Below are 18,605 nucleotides of genomic sequence, written 5' to 3'. Positions count from 1 at the left end.
ATGCAAATATATAATGCTTTGTCTTTGACTCTTGATTGTGTCATTTTTGAACAATGTCAGCAATCATTGTTGAGCATTTGATAGTTCAGCATTAATAAACTACTTTCTGGTGTGATCCACATGTATACAATAAGGACAAAAAAACATGGCAAACTGGTGTCTATTGTAAAATTTTACTTATAATATTTATTATGCACAAGGTACAGTACAAAATCATGGGTCTCTAACATGGCAGCAATCTTTTTGCCCAAATGTCCTCAGGAAACTGTCATCTGCATTTCATCCTCTTCATGGTATCCATGGGGTACAGCGCTGAAACACAGCAGCAGATTTCGCAAACATACAAGAAACACAAAAATGAGTGAAAGAGATTATACAAGGTCCATAAATACAGAGACAAAAAAGCATGACTTAGAAAAAGCTAAGAAAACAGAAGAACAAAGGTCAATGATAATGATGATGAAAAAGATTTAAAAAAAAAGCTTTTTAAAAAAGCATCTGCATTATTAGGTTGCAAAAAAAGAGCTATATAACCAGAAATGAGTGTAAGGCCTAAAGTCATTGAAACAAAATCCATTGGAACATATCTCCTTTTCCAAACATGTTCTGTTGATACAAACATTACTTCATTATATGAGGCAGTTTTTTAATCAGGGTTTGGGATAGTACCTGGTGCACAATGATATTGCAAACAAAAGGTGCTTTTATCATTTTTGAGAATAAAGTGATGGTGAGAGAAATTTCAGTACTTATAATCCTATATCATACTGTTGCAAAAGTTAAACACTGATACTGGGGAAAAAACGGGTTCCAGTATGTGAATAACATAAGTGGAAAGATGGCATTTATTTGTCAAAATATGCATTTTTAAGGGTCATTTGTCATCCCTCGAACATTAATCCACAATAAACTCCCATTATAAGTTCCATCAGCCAGATCTACAGAGAATGTTGATTGAATGAACTTTTAGTTTGTAATTATTAAATGGCAAAAGATCATGATTACAATTGACGCTTTGAGATTTCTCCTGATATCTGAAAGAGTGCAAAACATTCAGAGGCACCTTTTAAAGTTTACCACACACAAACTCACATGACTAAACAGAGCAGATATGCCACAATATCTGACATTCGAATCTAAATGGATACCGTAATGAGGCATCTGACGATTTATGAGCAGTATTTTGAGACATTGGTAGAATTTAAGTAACTAGGGGAAGTACAGATGGGCCTTTTGTAACATCCATCTTATCTAAGTAGTACAAGCTCATCTTCCCTAAAAGAATCAATCAAGACTCAAAAGGTGATACAATCACTTCTCTAGTCTAGACTTAACAAAACTTAAAACTAAAAGTTTCTTTAGTTTTGACAATTTTCTGAGAAGTTAAGAAAAAAATGACAGGTTTCACAAAAACACAAAAGGAAAAAGTGCATGACTGAAATCAAGCAGGATGATGCTGGGTATGTCGCACTTAGTTCTTTTTTGACAGTAGCACTTTTTTTTTTTAAATTCACAAATCAGCTGAAACGATGTACTAGGACTCCTATTACTCATTCTCATATGGTGATACTAACAGACACCAAGCACCATGACCCGTGGACCATAAAGCCTGATGATGTGGCAATGTCATTGTAATCACACAATGAAGGGTCTGCTGTTTTGGGGGGTCTGTGTTTTCTTTTTTTAAAATGATCAGAGATGTTCTTAAAAAACCAAATTGGTTGGTCAATGAAGTGTAATCAAAATCTATGCATGGCAGATTTCGCACGCAAGACACAACAATATGGTTTGTGTGTGCCCCATTTCAACCCCCATGAGGTCATCCTTCGGTTTAGGATCAGAGAATGTAAACAAGTCGAGGAGGAAAATGTAAAAAGAAAAAGCACAAAAGAGCACCAGACACTATATACCAACAAAAGGACTGTGAAGCCACAGTCCCACAGCACCAGGTCCAACCCTCTTTATGGACTTTTCCAAGAGGACTTGGGTTAAGAAGGCTTAAGAATGTTGCACATGTCCATCTTTCTCAAACGTTGCTTTGCATTTAGCTGTGCATCGACTGAAAAAAATGGCAGCTGACTTTCCCTGCAGGTCACCCGCTGAGTTTGTGTGTCCATGAGATGGATGTCTAGCAAAAATGCAGGAGAGTTCACTTTTCTCCTTCGACAGACTCATCCCATGATGATTCCTGGTCATCCTCCTCTACTTCCCCTAAGTCCTCAGTCCCTTCAACGTCGTCATCATCCACATATTGAAAGTCCTCAAACTCGCCTCGGACCACCTCCTCTTCGTCTTCTTCCTCAAACCCCATCTCTCCGTAGTCCATTTCTTCATCATCATCCTCATCCTCATCATCTTCCACGAGCTCAAGGCCATCTTCATCTTCTCCCTCATCCCCGATCACTCCTTCCACCACCTCGCCTTCATCGCTCATATCTTCCTCCTTGATGTCCTTAGAAGGGGAAGAGGGTGGCAAAACCACATTGTCCACTACCTCGCCTGCGAACGGGTCTCTTTGGGCTTGGAATGCGGGTCTGTTTGGGGCAGGAATGAAGAGCGGAGCAGCAGGCGGTAGGGCAGGCTGGGGTATCCTGCCGGATGCCGCCATATTGGGAAGTGGGGGTAAGATGGCCGTGCCGGGCACAAACTCTCGAATCTCGCCCGGTTCCAGAGGATCGGGGCCACATGGGTCGTGCTCGCTGCAGGACAGCTTGCCGTCCAGTTTGGATATGAACAGCATTCCCTCACGGTGCTGTTTGCAGTAGGAGTTGGGACACATCTCACAGTAGGACGCTGCCTCCCTCCCGCACTCGTTACACTGATGCCACGGACACTCCCAACGGCCTAAAAAGATTCACGTGAGGCAGATTCAATCATGAATAAAATCCTGAAAAGCTCATTCAGCCACATACTCAGATCATGTACATTTATAAATATACGACTAAATAGCCAATAGTGGAAGAGTTTTTTCCATGATTTGGCATTAGAAAAGCAAGAAAAATCCTTTTAAGTGCTAAAAATATATTTTTAAAAATGATACATTTTTTTTCTGTTTAAAAACAAAACAAATGTTAAGATGTATTTAATCTTTAAACTGCAGCCCAGAGGACCTCCAGGGGTGCCACAAAGAGGTGTGTAGAAAAGCAGATTTTACTAAATATATATTTATAGGGTTCACATTTTTATATATTAAGCATGTTAACAATTTATTAAAACATTTAAAAGCTACTGTTTAATACTTAATACTATTTAATACTTAAACCAAGAGATTAATTATGAATATTTTACTCTTGACAGCCATAGCCATAGAAATAAATAAATCTGCATACTACCTCTTTTCACAAACTAGTAATAGCAAGCAGAAAATTATAATTCAATCATGCTTAAAAACACTTTAAAATTTGGGGTCAGTAAGATTAAAAAACAAATAGACACATTAAACTGATCAAAAACATCAGTGCTTTGTTTTAAATAAATGGAATTTACTTTCATTCAAAGAATTCTGAAAAATGTATTGCGGCTTCCACAAAAATAATTCAACAGCACAGCATTGATAATAAAAAGAAATGTTTCTTGAGCAGCAAATTAGTATATTAGAATGATTTCTGAATCCCATTTCTGATCATGTGACACTGAAGACTGGAATAATGATGCTGAAAATTCAGCTATGCATCACTGTAAATTACATTTTTAAACATATTAAATTGAAAACGGTTATTTTAAAACATAACACAATAATACTGTTTTTACTATTTTCCAACAAATAAATCCAGCCTCACTGAGCATTAGAGACTTCTTTCACAAGCTTACTGACCCCAGACATATCAACGGTAGTGTAAAGGATTTCATCTATTTTTCATCATCCTTTTTTCTTCTTAAAACATATCAACACGAGGAAGAAAAAAAGGGAGGCTCCATGAATGAAAAGCATCATAATCAAACTTCAGAGCAAGGTATAATAACATAGGACAATGAAACAAGTTAAACAATTTAGATACAAGAGACTTGTGTTGTTGTTTGAAAACGAGTCACTCACCTGCAGGTCTCTTGGACAGATTCAAACAGTCAGCATGATAGACCTTAGGACAGCCGGGCTTCTTACAAGACACAATCTGTCCTCCATCACCACAGTAGAAACATTCATCCTCTCGCTCCTTGGTGACCGCCAACTGACTCTTGCGCTTCGCAGCAACCTTCTTCTTCAGTTTCCGCGCCTTGTCGTCAGATGGGGGCTGATTCTGAAGAGAAAGTTGATTGGAGTATGATGGAATAGGTACAACATACAAAAAGTGCTCAACTTTAAAACCTGAATATTCCTTTAAAAACTTATTTTTTTATAATAGATGCAGATACCTTTGGTCGGACACCAAGGAATCCGCTGCAGTTAGACGCCCCACATTTACACACCGTCTTCCCGTTGCCCAGACACTCCAAATTATAGTTGAAAGTGAGTTCAACACCTGAGAACAGCCACCAAACCTGTTAAATATGCATTCACCCACTTTCTAGTACCATATTATCTACTTCAGATTTCAACACACCTTTGGGAATGTCCTCTAACGCAAACAGTCCGACCCTGGTGTCTCCATTCACCGTCCACTTCTGTGTCTCACAGTTTGGTTGGCAGCAGTGGTTCATAAAACGAGCTTCGTTTCCTTTCGGCCCGGCATCTATGATGCGATCCTGCACGTACGTGGAGAACACGGTCCGGTGTCAAGTTTAGAGGAGAACATGTTATCAGGTAGATTGAGAATCGACCCAGGTGACTGACCTTATCCAGTGTGAGCATGTAGAAGTTACAGATGTCGTTTTCCTGTGCGTGTTTGATTCTCGCTCGACACTCCTCTTCGTCAATGACCTCTCCAACATACTCGTTCACAAAAGCTCCCTATTGGTGAAATTATGTAATTAAATGGGGGACATAATGTGCACAAAAAATTATGTAAAAAATATAACAATAATATATACATGCATATTAGTAATGCGTGGATCGCAGTAATATCCGCGGGACTCATTTTACAGTAACTTTAAAAACAAACAAAAAACACTCTTTTCAAATGAACCGTATGTAAGATTGTGGTCAAAACTGGTACTGCAATCCCTTTCAAATTACTGTAGAGCGGTGTGTCCATTTGAATGAGAGAGAAACAGAGATACAAACTACCATCAAACTAAATTTTAATTTTAGGCTCCGATCCTTATTCCGATCCTAGCCTCTCGCAATGCAAAGTCAATGGAGAAGGTTGGATTGTTTTCCTCCCGGTGTGGGCGTGGCCTAAATATGCTCTGTCTCTATAGGGAAGAAAAGACTATCGCAACTTAATTGTTTTTTAAAAAGCAAGTAAAAAAATGCCCACCTTCTTGATGTCAGACACACTGCGTAAACCCCACCCACGTGACAGCGTCCTGAAGATCTCCACCTCGGTGTATTGCCGTTTGGTGAAGCTTTGGTTCTGACAACTCTCCCCTGCTGGACACACTTGAGGATGACACTCGTACAACAGCATGCGATTGATGCACTCCGAGTCAATGCCGCACGGGTTCTCGTCTGAAGCTTTGCAGTTGCAGCGTGGTATCTCTGACTGATCTGCTGTGATTATTTGCACCTTCCCTATTGGTCTGTTCACCTGTGCGAAAAAATCAATCAGTGTACATGAGAGCAGTGTTAATATCTGAGAGGGGAGCATTATAAATTACATTACAAAACATGTCTTAAAGGAATAGTTAACTCTCACCTTCAAATGTGTTTTTTTTACATTCAACACAAAAAGAGTATTTGAGTAATATGGACTTATGACTTATTATGACTTAAAATGGCTCCTTTTTGGCATTGCTTTATGGAAAAGAGCTATATATTGTTTTTACACGTCAAATTTTGCGTTCCAAAGAAAAAACAACAGCATTTGGGTTAGAAATGACATAAAAGTAAGTAAATAATACAAATTAATAATAATTACCTTAATGTGTTTGTACGGAGGAGGTTTCTTGTCGTTCTTCCTGTCTTCTTGAAGCTTTCTCATCTCTTTCTCTGCTAGCAGTTCCCTGAATCTTTCGGCTGCTTCATTTAAAGCTGAGAAAGAACAAAAAAGAAAATTCTTTAAACCAATTTTCTCTCAATATCGAAGGAATACACATTTTAAATCGATCATAACATTAACATATAACATTCTTTTAAAAATGACTGTATTTTACTGTTTCTTAAGGTTCACTCATAATGTTTATGTTGTTTTTCCACAAAAAAAGCAAATATATATGCATAGAAAATGTTCTTTTTAAACCTCATTCTGTAAAATATCATAACATAATAAGACCGATTTCTTTCTCATTACAAAAGGATCCATGTCAAGTATTTGTCCAGACTAAGGTCATCATGTCATACATCTCTTATTGGTCCAAAACCCCTCTCCAGATAGCTTTATTTTTAGACATCAAATATGTTGTGACTGGCTATGATGGTGTGGAATCATTAGCAGTTTCATGTTCAGTGTGGATAGACAAAACAAGTGACTTCATTAGGACAACTGCTAGAACGTAAAACTACCTTTCTTATAGACGGCATCTGTACCCTTTCCCATTTTCTCCTTATTGTTGGCATCCCCTTCCATGTAGGGAAAACAGCGAGCCTGATATGTCCACACATAGTCTTTGGAGCCAAAAAAGTGTACAGGAAACTCCCCCACCTCATGCCTCATACTCTGGATTTTCTCAGGAACGTTTTTCGGTTGAGTCACTTCAGCAGGCCACCACCTGGCACAAACGAATGAGTAAATATCAGCAATTTTGCACTATCACATTTAGAGGAAAAAATGGTGAAACACACACAAACCTGTAGCGGCCAACTTTCACCCACAGAATGTCCTTGTAATGGGGTTTCTTTCCTGCTCGACAGTCGTTACAGAACCAGCTTCCCTGGGGCATGTCAATGTTCAGACACTCACGGTGAAAGGCAGCAGGGCAAGATTCGCAGCAAAGCAGACTTCCTCCTAAAAAAGTAAGGGCCCATTTTTTGACCATTTAATCACCAGCCAGGTAAATATTGAAAGTCTTGTTAAAGGGATACTCCACTTTTTTTGGAAATAGGCTCATTTTACAACTCCCTCAGAGTTAAACAGTTGAGTTTTACCGTTTTTGAATCCATTCAGCCGATTTTCTGACATTTAGAAGAATATCAGTAACCAGATAGTTTCTGGTCTCATTGACTTCCATAGTAGGAAAAAATATATACTATGGTAGTCAATGAGACCAGAAACGGTCTGGTTACTGATATTCTACTGATATTCTTCTTTTTCGAAAACGGTAAAACTCAAATGTTTTATCTCTGAGGGAGTTGTAAAATGAGCCTATTTCCAAAAAAAGTGGAGTGTCCCTTTAAGCACCACAGAAAAATGAAGAGTGATGTACGTACCTTCAGAACACACAAAACACCAGCTGACGTTAATGTGTTCATGGTTTTTGCACCCTTTGCGTGGAGTGAAGTGATTGGGGCACAGGAAACTGTTATTGGCCAAAGGAATGCTGCCGGCAGCCATACAGTAGTCATTGGCATGGTAGGCCACAGGGCAGCGCACACAGCGGGTCAAACGACCTGCGAGATCGGCAAGTTATGATCACGAACACATCCATTTGTTATATTTGAAACAACAGATTTTATTTCTTTAAGTCAGTGAGTTTTTAAATCTTTGCACATGTAGTAGCTGAATGATGGGCACCTTTGGAGATCCCAGGGTTGGCGGGGTTGGTGATGTAGCAGGACAGACAGACGTGGAGGGAGCAGCGGAAGCCGCGGTTCTGAGCGATGGTGGGGGAATGTTTCAGTATGCATTCCATGTGATAAAACTTCCCACACACAGGGATCATACACCTCCTGACCTCCTTGTCAGGCTTTTTACACACAAAACATGTATGCACACCTACAGGAAGGGAAGACACAGACATGCAAATCAGAATGATACAACTCTTATACACTCAGTTTCAGTCAAACTCAATCTCATGTTAATATTGAGTTCCTATAGAGTAGTATTTTACTAAACTCAGCTCACACAATAAATGTAAATTCCAAATTGATCCATATCGTGATGCGTATCGTATCGTAGACATTGTGGGTGATACACAGCCCTACATCACAGCAATAGCAAACCACACACATCCTACTAAATCCTACTAAGTCCAAAACCAAGAAACTGTTCAGCTCAGGCATATGTCACAATAGGGAAGACAAAACAATGGCAACTTCCGTTTCATGCTGACTTTAATGTGTTCACTGTGTAATTGTTATTGAACTGAACTTTTTTCATGCAACTGGATACTTGAGGACTGACTGCCTCATGAATCCATCGCAATATCATATTTTGAAGGAGTAGATTTTGGAAGTGACACTGTCTGACACAAGATAGATCGTGTTAAGTGCTGGTCACTCACCTGTCTTACACTCTTGGCAGATAAACCGGCCTTTCGGTGTCTCCGTGAGGCCAATGCACTGCAGATGGAAGGCACCACAGCACTGCCCCTCACAGAGGAGCAGTTCACCCGTCTTCTCACATACCTACATCATATAGTCCCAAAACAGTTTTACACTGAACAGCTATGATCATTTTATTTACGCTACACACTACCATTCAAAATTTTAATGTCTCTTATACTCACCAAGGCTGAATTTATTTGATATTATTTTATTAAAAAAACAACAACATTATTAAATATCCATTTAATGCATACTTACTAAATAAAATTAACAATTTCTTAAAAAAAAAAAAAAAGTGACCGCAAACTTTTGCATAATAGTGTGTATCAATACATGAAAAAAATTACTAAAGCAAATGGACTAAAAGAGGGCAAATTATATTGCCTAAATTCAATATTATTATCTGCATTTAGCATTTGGTAATATATAATATTTTCACCTGGCAAACATTCTCCTTCAACGACGCACCTCCACCCCTCTCCCCTGATTTTCTATTGGTCAACAGTCCTGAGAAGTCACCTGACAAAGAATCTCTGCTTGAAAAAGCACTGTCATTGAGTCCTGCTCCAAAAACCTGAAAATTATACATAAAAACAGTTATATAACTCTATAATTAGAGTTGACAAATCAAGTTTGAATAAAACATGGCAAAACTTATACATGTTTGGAATGACATGCGGGTGAGTGCATTTATTTAAAATTTAGTAAAAAATGGATCATATTAATTTTAGGCTTATAATAATAACAACCTCAGAGATCAGGGAGTCCTCGCCATCGGTGTGTGGCTCCTTCGCCTGAGGCTTTGACGGGGTACAATGCTCTCCTTCAAGCTGGTTCTGGCAGACACTGGGTGTGTCCCGCTGGATTGGGGACAATGTTCTAATTTCATCCTCGCTTTGTGCTGCCGCTGAGGATGGAAATAAATTTCATTGCAATTTTTTTCAAAAATACAATGGTGGATCACTTACAATATTCTCAAAACTTGCAATTTTTTCGAAAATACATTGGTGGATATCACTTATAATATTCTCAATAAAATAAAACAAATACATGGCCGAACATAGTCACGCATGAAAAACAAACCTGATACAACACAAGGGCTTGATGCCGAAGGTTCAGGCTCTTCTTGTTTCTGTAAAAACATCAGTATCACTGCTTGTCAGATTGTCTAAATTACTATTAATAATATTACTATTTAAAAATTGTTAATGTCTTTTTGAAACATTACATTTACATTCGTAATTTACAAATAAGTGTAATTTAGGTTGAATGCTTAAATTACTATTAAAAACATTCAGTTTAAATGGAATTCTGTCATAAATCACTCACCCTTCATGTTGTTCTCAACACAAATTTTCATTCATATTTGGAACACATATAAAGATATTTTTCTGTCCTTCCATTAACAGCTATGCAACTACCACTTAGACCCCTCAAAAAGTTCATAAAGAGATCGTAAAATTAATCCAGATGAATTGAGTGGTTTAGTCCAAATTTTCGGAAGAGTCAAGGTCGCTTCGTATCATGATAAGATTGAATTTGGGCTTTTATTCACATATAAACATTTATCAACGCACACATCTGTTGTTATAAAAGGAAGCTCAAGCATGATCGCTTGACATGCGAGAACCAATGGTTCATTCTTGTGTGTTACGCATGACATTTAAGCTTCAGCAAGGACAACTGAGTCTAGTATTGTTGTTATTATTAGTGCTACTATTACTATTCTTGCTATTATTGTATTATCATATAAAACTAAATTAACATATCTTCCTCATCCTCCTGTAATTATTATTACTATTATCATCATCATTATTGTCATCAATATGTTTTTTAACTTATTATTATTTATTTATATTACGTCTATTGTACATCTGTAAGGTGTTCCTCTGTTAAGATACTTCCACTCACACACCCATTTACACTTGCACACACATGCAGGCACACACACGCAGGCACACACACCATGTTGGCTGTTGTTATGTATGTTTTGTTGTCCTTGTTGTTTTTTGCTGTATCGGTCACCTGTAAATGTATGTTTGCATTATAAAAAAAAAATATATATATACACATACACACACACACACACATATACTGTATATATATATATATATAAACATCTTTTGTGTTCCAAAAATGAACGAAAGTCTTACAGGTTTGGAACAACATGAGAGTGAGTAATTACTGACTTTTCATTTTTGGAACCCTTGGAGCCCATCCCAAAACATTACCTGCAAATCTTTGACACCTGAGTCGTCTTGTCTGTTATCGTGTGGTTTAGTCTCCTTATTTGGTAGAGATAAAAGAAAAAAGAAAACAAATGTAAAAGAGCCCAAATCATTTTTCACGAATCATACAGAGACCACAAATTCAGCACTCACCCTTTTCTTTGGGAGCTTTACAAAATCCCCCTCAAGGCTGCAGTCAAGTATTTTATGCACAGGCTTACGTGGCCTCTTTCTATCTGAGGATGCTGCAAGAGCAATATAATGCATGTTTATACATAGAGCTGAGTTAAAAGTGAAGTAAGGTGTCTTAAACTACACATTCTTACCAGGTTTCTTCTCACACGACTCTCTGCTTAACGTTGTGCCTTCACAGGATGCCGATAACGGTGAAGGTGAAGCGAGAACATCTGGTAGTTGATTCTGCTCATCTGGTGTGGATTGCTCAGAGGGTTTTTCAGGTTCGATCTGTTCTGATGCAGGCTGTGCAGTATTAGTGTTGGTGATCCAAGATCCCTTCAGGAAACATATTAAGTAACATTATTCATATACAGTAATACAGTTTGCAAACTTTCATTTAATTTTCATAATTTATCATTTAATATTTTAAATCGCACCCTTCTCCATAACTCTCAAATCTCATTTGCATGTGCAAACAGGTTGCACCACACAAGTCAATGACACCAAATATCATTGCCTCTAACGTGCATTTGAATGTTTTGAATTGATTGCAAATGTGAACGAGAAGAAAATACGATTTTTATAGCGATTTCTTTTTTTTTAGGCTTGATAGCTATTGTATCCATTTACTTGTTGTACGGAGAAAAGAAGCATATTAAAACCTCTAAAATCATTTTTTTGCGCCTGTGGAAAAAGTTAAATATAATTTTGAATTATATTTAAAATTAGTATGATGACACAACATTCATTTTTGGGTGAACCATCCCCTTAAATATCAAAAAAACAGATCAATGTATGTAGGTTGAAGTCCATTGTGTCAACATAAAATCTAACTAAAGAAAATCTTTGGTGTTATGTTTTTTTTTGTACTATGGACCTTTCTTTTTGAGTCCTGAATAAAGTAATATATAACTGTAGAATTAGCTTACCGTTTTACAGGATTCAGGTGTTTTCTTTGTTTTCTTCTTTGGGTAAAATATTTGATCATATTCCTCACTCCATTCAATCAGCCTCTTGCTTGGTTTTCTCAGTCTTTTGTTTTCTGAGAGCAGAATAATTCATTGAATTTAACATAAAACATTTATGAGAGTTTTTACTCTTGAGACTTAATATTTCAAGATTTACCTGAAGCATCTTTTTTATCAGGGCAATCGGAATGAGGAGTTTCTTGAAGACTGTCTTTGAAGACTCCATTTATCTCTGTGGACACCTTCGCTACATCTTGATTCAAACCCACCAAATCGTTTTTTGGCTTGGTGCTTTTCCCAATGGCGGACTGAAATGTCTGCCATCGCTTTTTAGGAGCCACCTTGGAGATCGTGCCCTTGCCACAGACATCAGGAACAGCATCATTGTGAGAGTTGGAAAGTTCCCCTAACATAGGCAACCCCTTTTCAAGTGTATCCAAACCTATTGATGAGTTCTGCTTCTTTAGTGGAGATCCTAAACTGTTCCCATCATCGTGTTTTGGCGTCTCTTTTTTCGCCACTGATTTTGGCTTGGCCTTGCTCTGTTTTGAGCAGTTTGGCGTCGACGTCTTTCCCTCCTCACTGTTCTGATCCGCAACCGGCTTCCAGTCCTTTTCACAAAGCACCTCATTCGTTGCGTCTTCTCCAGGTGGGATGAGAGAAGGTTCTTCCCTGATGAGAGAGGATGGAGATGTGGGAGGGAGAGTTAAAGGTTTCCCTTCCTTCTCCCGGCTATCGTGCATGTCCTTCAGGAGCATTAGGAAAGTGCTGAATTTGTAGTTTGAATCCGCACAGAGCGAAGGTTCTCCTGAACTGCATTCCTCTTTGACAAGAGACCTGAAAGAAAGCTCCTTCATATCCTGGAGAGCATCCATGGGAGAGACAGAGGGAGAGGGGATGGACGAAGACGATGTGTCCGAGAACATGCTATCGTTTTTGATTTTACCGGAATTGAGGGAGGATTCAGTCACCTCTGACTTGGGTCCTTTATGTTGAGGTCCATTATGAACGCCATTTTTCTCACTTCGGATTCTGGTAAACTTAATAAGAGTTGGGTTTGGGGGAGTGTGGGAGATGGAGGCATCTGAGGACTCTTCACTGGCCTCCGTTTTTACCTCCCATTGTTGTTTCAACAACTCAGAACGGTCAATGGGGGATGAGCACTTGTTGTAAATCTCTGAGCATTCATCGCCGGCACATGGTGAGCGAGACTTTGGCTCCTGACTTAAGTCTTTCTCCTCGGGTTCTTCGCTGGCGGCAAGTGCTCTTGACATTAAGCCACTGCTGGCAGGCAAATAGAAGGAGTGCATGGCGAATGACCCATCTGACGACCCTGGGGAACTGCTTTCCTTCTGTTTGGAGTTCGTAGCCCTAAGTGTTTTTTCTTTGGGCGTTGACGACTTTAGCTTACTGTTTGGTGTGCATTTTATACTAGGCTCTGTTTTCTTCACCAGCTTGTTCGCAACGGCTTTTTTCGTCTTTTTACTCGGCTGTACTTTTTTAGGTTTAGTGCTTGATTCTTTTGCCACCTCTACTTGCAGTAATTCCTCTGAGCGTTTGGGGCACAGAATCCTCGGGACAGAGTCAATATCTGAATATGGACTGTCTAGGGGGTCTGATTTGTGCCTTTCAGCAGCTGTGGGAGGTTTGTAGCGGTCCAATGATGGGTTCGCTTTTGATTTAGATGATAAAGAGCACTCATTTAGTTTCACAGGAGATTTTACAGTTGAGCTATTCTTTTTAGTTGCTTTTTTCTTTTTGCTTCCAGTGACAGGTTTTCCTCTGTTCTGAACGGATGCATCAAGTCCATTGGACAGAAGTGAGCTTGATGATGGGGACTGTCTATCAGACGTTGGACAAGTGGGACTTTTCGGTGCCTTTTCTTCTATACAAGGCATGTGCACATCACGAATTAAAGACAATGGAGGTTCACTATTTAACCATTTGGTCAGCGCTGCCTCTGCCTCCAAGACACTAATTTTCCATGATGGCATTAGACGCTTGGGAACCTGTAGAACGAACAAAACTTGTAAACTTTCTAGAAAAAGCATCGATTTAAGGATAAACATTCATTGTTCAAAATATAATAGCATAAAAAGTTGCAACACTTTACCGTGTATTTGTAATCTTTGTCCTTCTGTCTTCCTCTCCGTCTCAGAACCGGGAGTTTTTCAAACTGATAGCCTCCTTCAAAAGGAAAAGTGGCTTTTGCTGGAACCCAAGCTTGATCTATGATCTCCCCAAACATCCTGACAAAATAGAGGCGGCATGGCCGCCGACTGGGATCTGCAAGAACATGTCATCATTCTGTGACAATATGACAATAATGGGTTCTGAGAAAATTTAACCTAGAATATGATTTGGTTTCAGCAGTAACCATTTACTTTCTTGAACAGTGGAAGAAAACTAAGTTTTTTATCATCTTAAAACTTGCTTGTGGAATACATTTTATTGTTTTAATAACAATATAACAAAGTCTAAATTAAAAGGGATGAAAAGTGCTAACACTTTATTTTAAGGTGACAGACACATTACATGTACTTACTGTAGTAATAACTAACTAATATATAATGCATAATAAGTAACTAAACTTAAAGGCCCGGGTATTCTTAACTTTCCACTATCTTCAAAGTATACTCTTTTGGCAGTGAGTGCGGAAAGACCCGTTTCGGCGCATGCGTACTATCTAGTGGACTTTGTTTTCAAGTCACTCGCACATGAGCTGTTGTACACGCATTGTCCAAAAATTAGGCATCAGTGTGTGCGGACCCTCCTGAAGATGAAAATTATGTCACGTGGACAATACGAGGCCCGTCTCTAAACGCGGATGGCCCGAAATATACTAAAGTAAACTTATCCCTATAGTAAGAGCATGTAGTTAATTTAATAATACTCTGTAATTATGTGTGTTATTACACTGCAACAACTTCTCAAAATAAAGTATAAACAAATACAACACATCTCATTAACATGTCCCATCATCACAATGTCACATCAGATTAAAGTATATCTGGATATCTTTACAAAATAAATCACCTTTCATTTTGGTGTGGACTTCAATCTGTGGGTCAGTGGTTACATGACAGGGCCACCAGGGTCTGCGGTTGAATTTGGCCCACACAACATCTCCATCAGAGTACTTTACACCTGGGATCTGCTTCTTCTTTGGGCTGTTGGACTTTAGGTTAAAATAAAAATAAAAATGTCAATCATCATTCATTAAACATCAATCACATGAGACAAGGCTGCTTAAATTGTGTTTAGGCTACTCTTTTAGCATTTCAGATACTCTCATCTTTGAGCAGTTTGTGGTTGACAGCTTAACTGCAACCCACACGAATGAGTAAAATACAAGTCTAGTGTATACTCTGCCTTTGTCCTAACTGTGACAAAGATCGTGGCCAAATAAAGTTTAAAAAAAAAAAGTATCAGCCAAAAAGGGCTGGGGAAAAAAATGAAGTTGTGTTTAATAGAGCCATTGTCAACACTTTTAAACATTTTAATGACAGACTAACAAATATTGATATTTTAAGTTTTAAATTATCTGCATTAGCCTGTTACTGTGGTTAATTGACAGACGTTTTTCTGACTGGTGTCCGTTTAAAAATGTATTGAGATTTGTTATACTGCACATTGGGTTTTCTGAAATATTGGTGTCAATAGTGTGCAAATTAAGTTTCATGCAATTTAAATAATTAATGCATAAAGTGGGGTCCAAAACTACCAGAGTGATTGTTCCTACTCGGCGTTTTTCTGATTGCATACAATTCATTTTTAATTATAAACTAACTTTATTTTGGTTTAGTAACAGCAGGACTCAAGGTGCCCCATACATGTGTAAAACCTGATGATCAAGATCATGTTCTTCTGTATGATTTGTGAAAATGTCATAACATTTCTTTGAATTTAATGTTTATTTCAAGGTTTAAATAGAATTTTGAATCAAAATTTTAGTGTGGATCCCACTGTGTGTGCATGAATATGTATTAATATACACTGCATACATTTAAGGGGTGCACCGAAATTTCACCTATTCAATGTCCACAAACTCGTAAATGTAGAGAAGAGAATTTTGCTACATATCTGCAGTACATGTTTATTTTATTTATAGTAGTGATGTCTTCGTTATTTAATATATGTTTGAATAAATCTGTCATGAAACAAAGTTATTACAGTTTACTGCCATTTAAATGTTTATATTTCACCAAGAACCTGAGAAGCAATTGTGTTACTAAGTTATAGCAATGTGAAAGTTGATTGTTAAATAACTTTGATTTATTAATGAATTGATACGTTATTTTCAGCTTCGGTTACATCCTGATTTTTCAGTTTTGGCCAAGGATTTTCATTTCGGTGCATCCCTTTGGTGCATATATTTATGCATGGACTTCCTTTTACTAAACAACAGCAGGTTTCCAAGTGGAAACTCTTTAACAAAATATCTCTGTTGTACACCTGTTAGGGCAAAACCACAATCAAGACAACAAAACAAGTCAGGTGAATATAAAAACATCTTACAGGATTTGAATGGGAGTCACTGGGAGAAATTGCTCTTTTAGAGAGACCAGAGTTAAATATTGAAGTGCTGTTCCCAGTTCTGGGTAGATCACAGTCACTGTCTGAATAATCATCCATACTATCAAAATCCTCCATCATGACCTCAACAGGCAAATGCGAAGGACTAGCAGGAGGGTCAGACTTCACTGTATTTTTAGCAACAAGGTTACAACTTCCATGTTTGTTTGTACTTAAGTCCAGCCTGTGGCTGCTTTGAGACTTTGTATTTGCCAGATTTCGTTTCTGGCATTTCTTTGTCGGTGTGTCTTTAAACTTTGCCACTGCTTCTCCCCCACCATCCACATCCTCGTCATTATCCTTGCTGTCCCCACTGTCAAACAGTGTTGACTCAAAATGCAAAAATCCATTTGGGATGGATGGAAAGTGTTCCAAGCTATCTGAGCTTACAGGTGAGAAACCATTTTTGTCCAGATCCTGAATAGTAGTCCTGTCAGAGTTTCCCTGCGAATTGGACGCGTGATAAAGGCCTATTCCGAACTCACTTCCACCGATGGGATTGTGCATGAGCAATTTATTTCGCCCATGAAAATCCTTGTCCTGCAAACTCATGTCCGCATGGTTCACCATAGTGGTCAGGTCCTGAAGTCTCCTCAGCGGGCTGTAGTTGGAGGTGGATTCTCTCTGATTGTACGCGAACGGTGATGCGGAGAGCTTGTAGCCAGAGTTCAAGAAATGCATGGCAGACCCATGGTCTCCCTGTCGCTTCGTGCTCTGGTGTCCACAGGAGCTAATGCGGCTATCAAGTGCCTTGGACTCCTGTGGATTGCCACGACACTCCGAGCCATCCCTGCCAGCCACTTTGTAGGACTGATTCATGTTGTCATGGCTCCATCCTGAAACAAAATAAACAGGAAAATGCTTTTAGAAGATGTATAATAAATAACCCAGAGTTTTCTGAACTTCTAAGGGGCTTGTCGCAACTGGCCGCAGAACACTACTGAGTTGTGCATTAAAACAAATGTTTCGAAACAATTGAGCACCAAACAAGATGATTCCACATTAATGATATTTATTAAAAGCAAAAACACTAATACTGTAATACTGCAAAACACCAGCATGCAAATGCATTATCCCTGCTGAAAATACTAGCTGGAGCGAGTTACCTCAGACTACCTCAGACCAGCAATAAACCAGATGCCAGTTTAAGGTGGTCAAGATGGTTTATTGGAGCATGGTAGCCGGTCGACCTGCTACTGACAATCTTACACCGAATAGAAACCCGCTATCATGTTCCAACAACACAGCTAGCATCAAAGTGGATTTTCTAACAGGGTACTCGGGTTTAAGCCGCAACCCTCGTAGGCCGTCATGTCAAGAATCCATCAAGACAAAGATAAGAATGCTTGTAAAACTCAACATGAATCGCTATGTCGAAGACACTTTGATATGCCCATACTGGGCGGTTTAAAGATGACCTCTGCCGCTAATTCAGAGTGAAAAGGCTGGTAAAGTATGTATGTTACATTATCATCATGTGCATCAACAGTTCCCATACAGTCGCACGGCAGTAAAGTCACCCACGACGGTAAGATAAAAAAACGCTACAAATACAGAAGGTACAGGAGAGAAATCGCCGATTTCTTACCATTTACGACTCGGTGACGAGAAAATCACTGGAAAGCCCTTCAAATTCGAGCATGTAGCGTTACTTTTGGTCAATTTGTGAAAGCGGATCTGCAAAATCCCAGCAGCATTTGCACCAGTAGGCCCGGCCTCGGCACTCATTTCTCTCCAACATCAAAAATGGAGATGAATAAATAAACGAGACTGAAACTGAGCGCCTGTCACTTTCCCCCGAAGCACCACGTCAATAAATCAAAAGCACGTTTTTCAGCGGCCACGATTTCTATTGAAATACATGATTGTTTGCCCCGCTTGCCGAGTGCCCCTGGTTGTATGTGTGTGTGTGTTAAAACAAGCCCTGACTGACTGCCTGTGTGTATGTGTGTGTGCTGGTGAGAGCGACCAATCGGCACAGCACACCCAACCCCCAGTCAGTATACATTCACATCCACTTAACCCGATTCACTATTTCCCAGGTACACCTCTCTCACACGATGTAAATGCTTGTGGACAATGTGGAAGCAAATACGCAAGTTTAACTTTGTCCAAAACGCGTCATGCACACAGTCATAGTCGACGCGGGGCTTGTTGGGTTCATGGAACGATACAACAGTGTGCATTTGCTTTTTA

General features: G+C 38.9%; 1 protein-coding gene across 2 annotated transcripts; it reads right to left on the bottom strand.

Moving 5' to 3' along the window:
* Window positions 1-154: 154 nt before the first annotated feature.
* Window positions 155-18,374, bottom strand: nsd1a (nuclear receptor binding SET domain protein 1a). 2 transcript variants are annotated; one of them, XM_089134994.1, is made up of 24 exons: window positions 17,998-18,374; window positions 16,353-17,245; window positions 14,871-15,012; window positions 13,948-14,120; window positions 11,992-13,843; window positions 11,796-11,908; window positions 11,018-11,202; window positions 10,843-10,939; window positions 10,693-10,746; window positions 9,545-9,593; window positions 9,211-9,368; window positions 8,901-9,035; window positions 8,419-8,542; window positions 7,710-7,910; window positions 7,406-7,585; window positions 6,827-6,983; window positions 6,542-6,747; window positions 5,958-6,070; window positions 5,358-5,627; window positions 4,772-4,888; window positions 4,542-4,683; window positions 4,354-4,460; window positions 4,037-4,238; window positions 155-2,844 (listed from the first exon to the last, which is right to left on the bottom strand). In XM_089134994.1, the coding sequence occupies exons 2-24, from the start codon at window positions 17,226-17,228 to the stop codon at window positions 2,150-2,152; spliced, it is 6,348 nt and encodes a 2,115-aa protein (XP_088991120.1). In that variant the 5' UTR covers window positions 17,229-17,245; window positions 17,998-18,374; the 3' UTR covers window positions 155-2,149. The 2 variants fall into 2 exon arrangements, with proteins under 2 accessions (XP_088991120.1, XP_039505240.2); XM_039649306.2 differs by having other exon boundaries at window positions 10,843-10,934; window positions 11,016-11,202; window positions 17,998-18,372.
* Window positions 18,375-18,605: the final 231 nt, after the last annotated feature.

Source organism: Pimephales promelas, chromosome 9, assembly GCF_988280905.1.
Source record: "Pimephales promelas chromosome 9, fPimPro1.hap1.1, whole genome shotgun sequence".
In the NCBI taxonomy this organism is placed as follows: Eukaryota; Metazoa; Chordata; class Actinopteri; order Cypriniformes; family Leuciscidae; genus Pimephales; species Pimephales promelas.
This window is presented reverse-complemented; position numbering and strand designations above follow the sequence as displayed.

Coding starts and splice junctions, on each gene's coding strand:
- nsd1a (XM_089134994.1), bottom strand. CDS start 17,228: ATGAATCAGTCCTACAAAGTGGCTGGCAGGGATGGCTCGGAGTGTCGT. Junction 9,594..10,692: donor CAGGTGTCAAAGATTTGCAG/GTAATGTTTTGG, acceptor ATGTTTTTACAG/AAACAAGAAGAGCCTGAACC. Junction 4,461..4,541: donor GTTAGAGGACATTCCCAAAG/GTGTGTTGAAAT, acceptor GGCTGTTCTCAG/GTGTTGAACTCACTTTCAAC.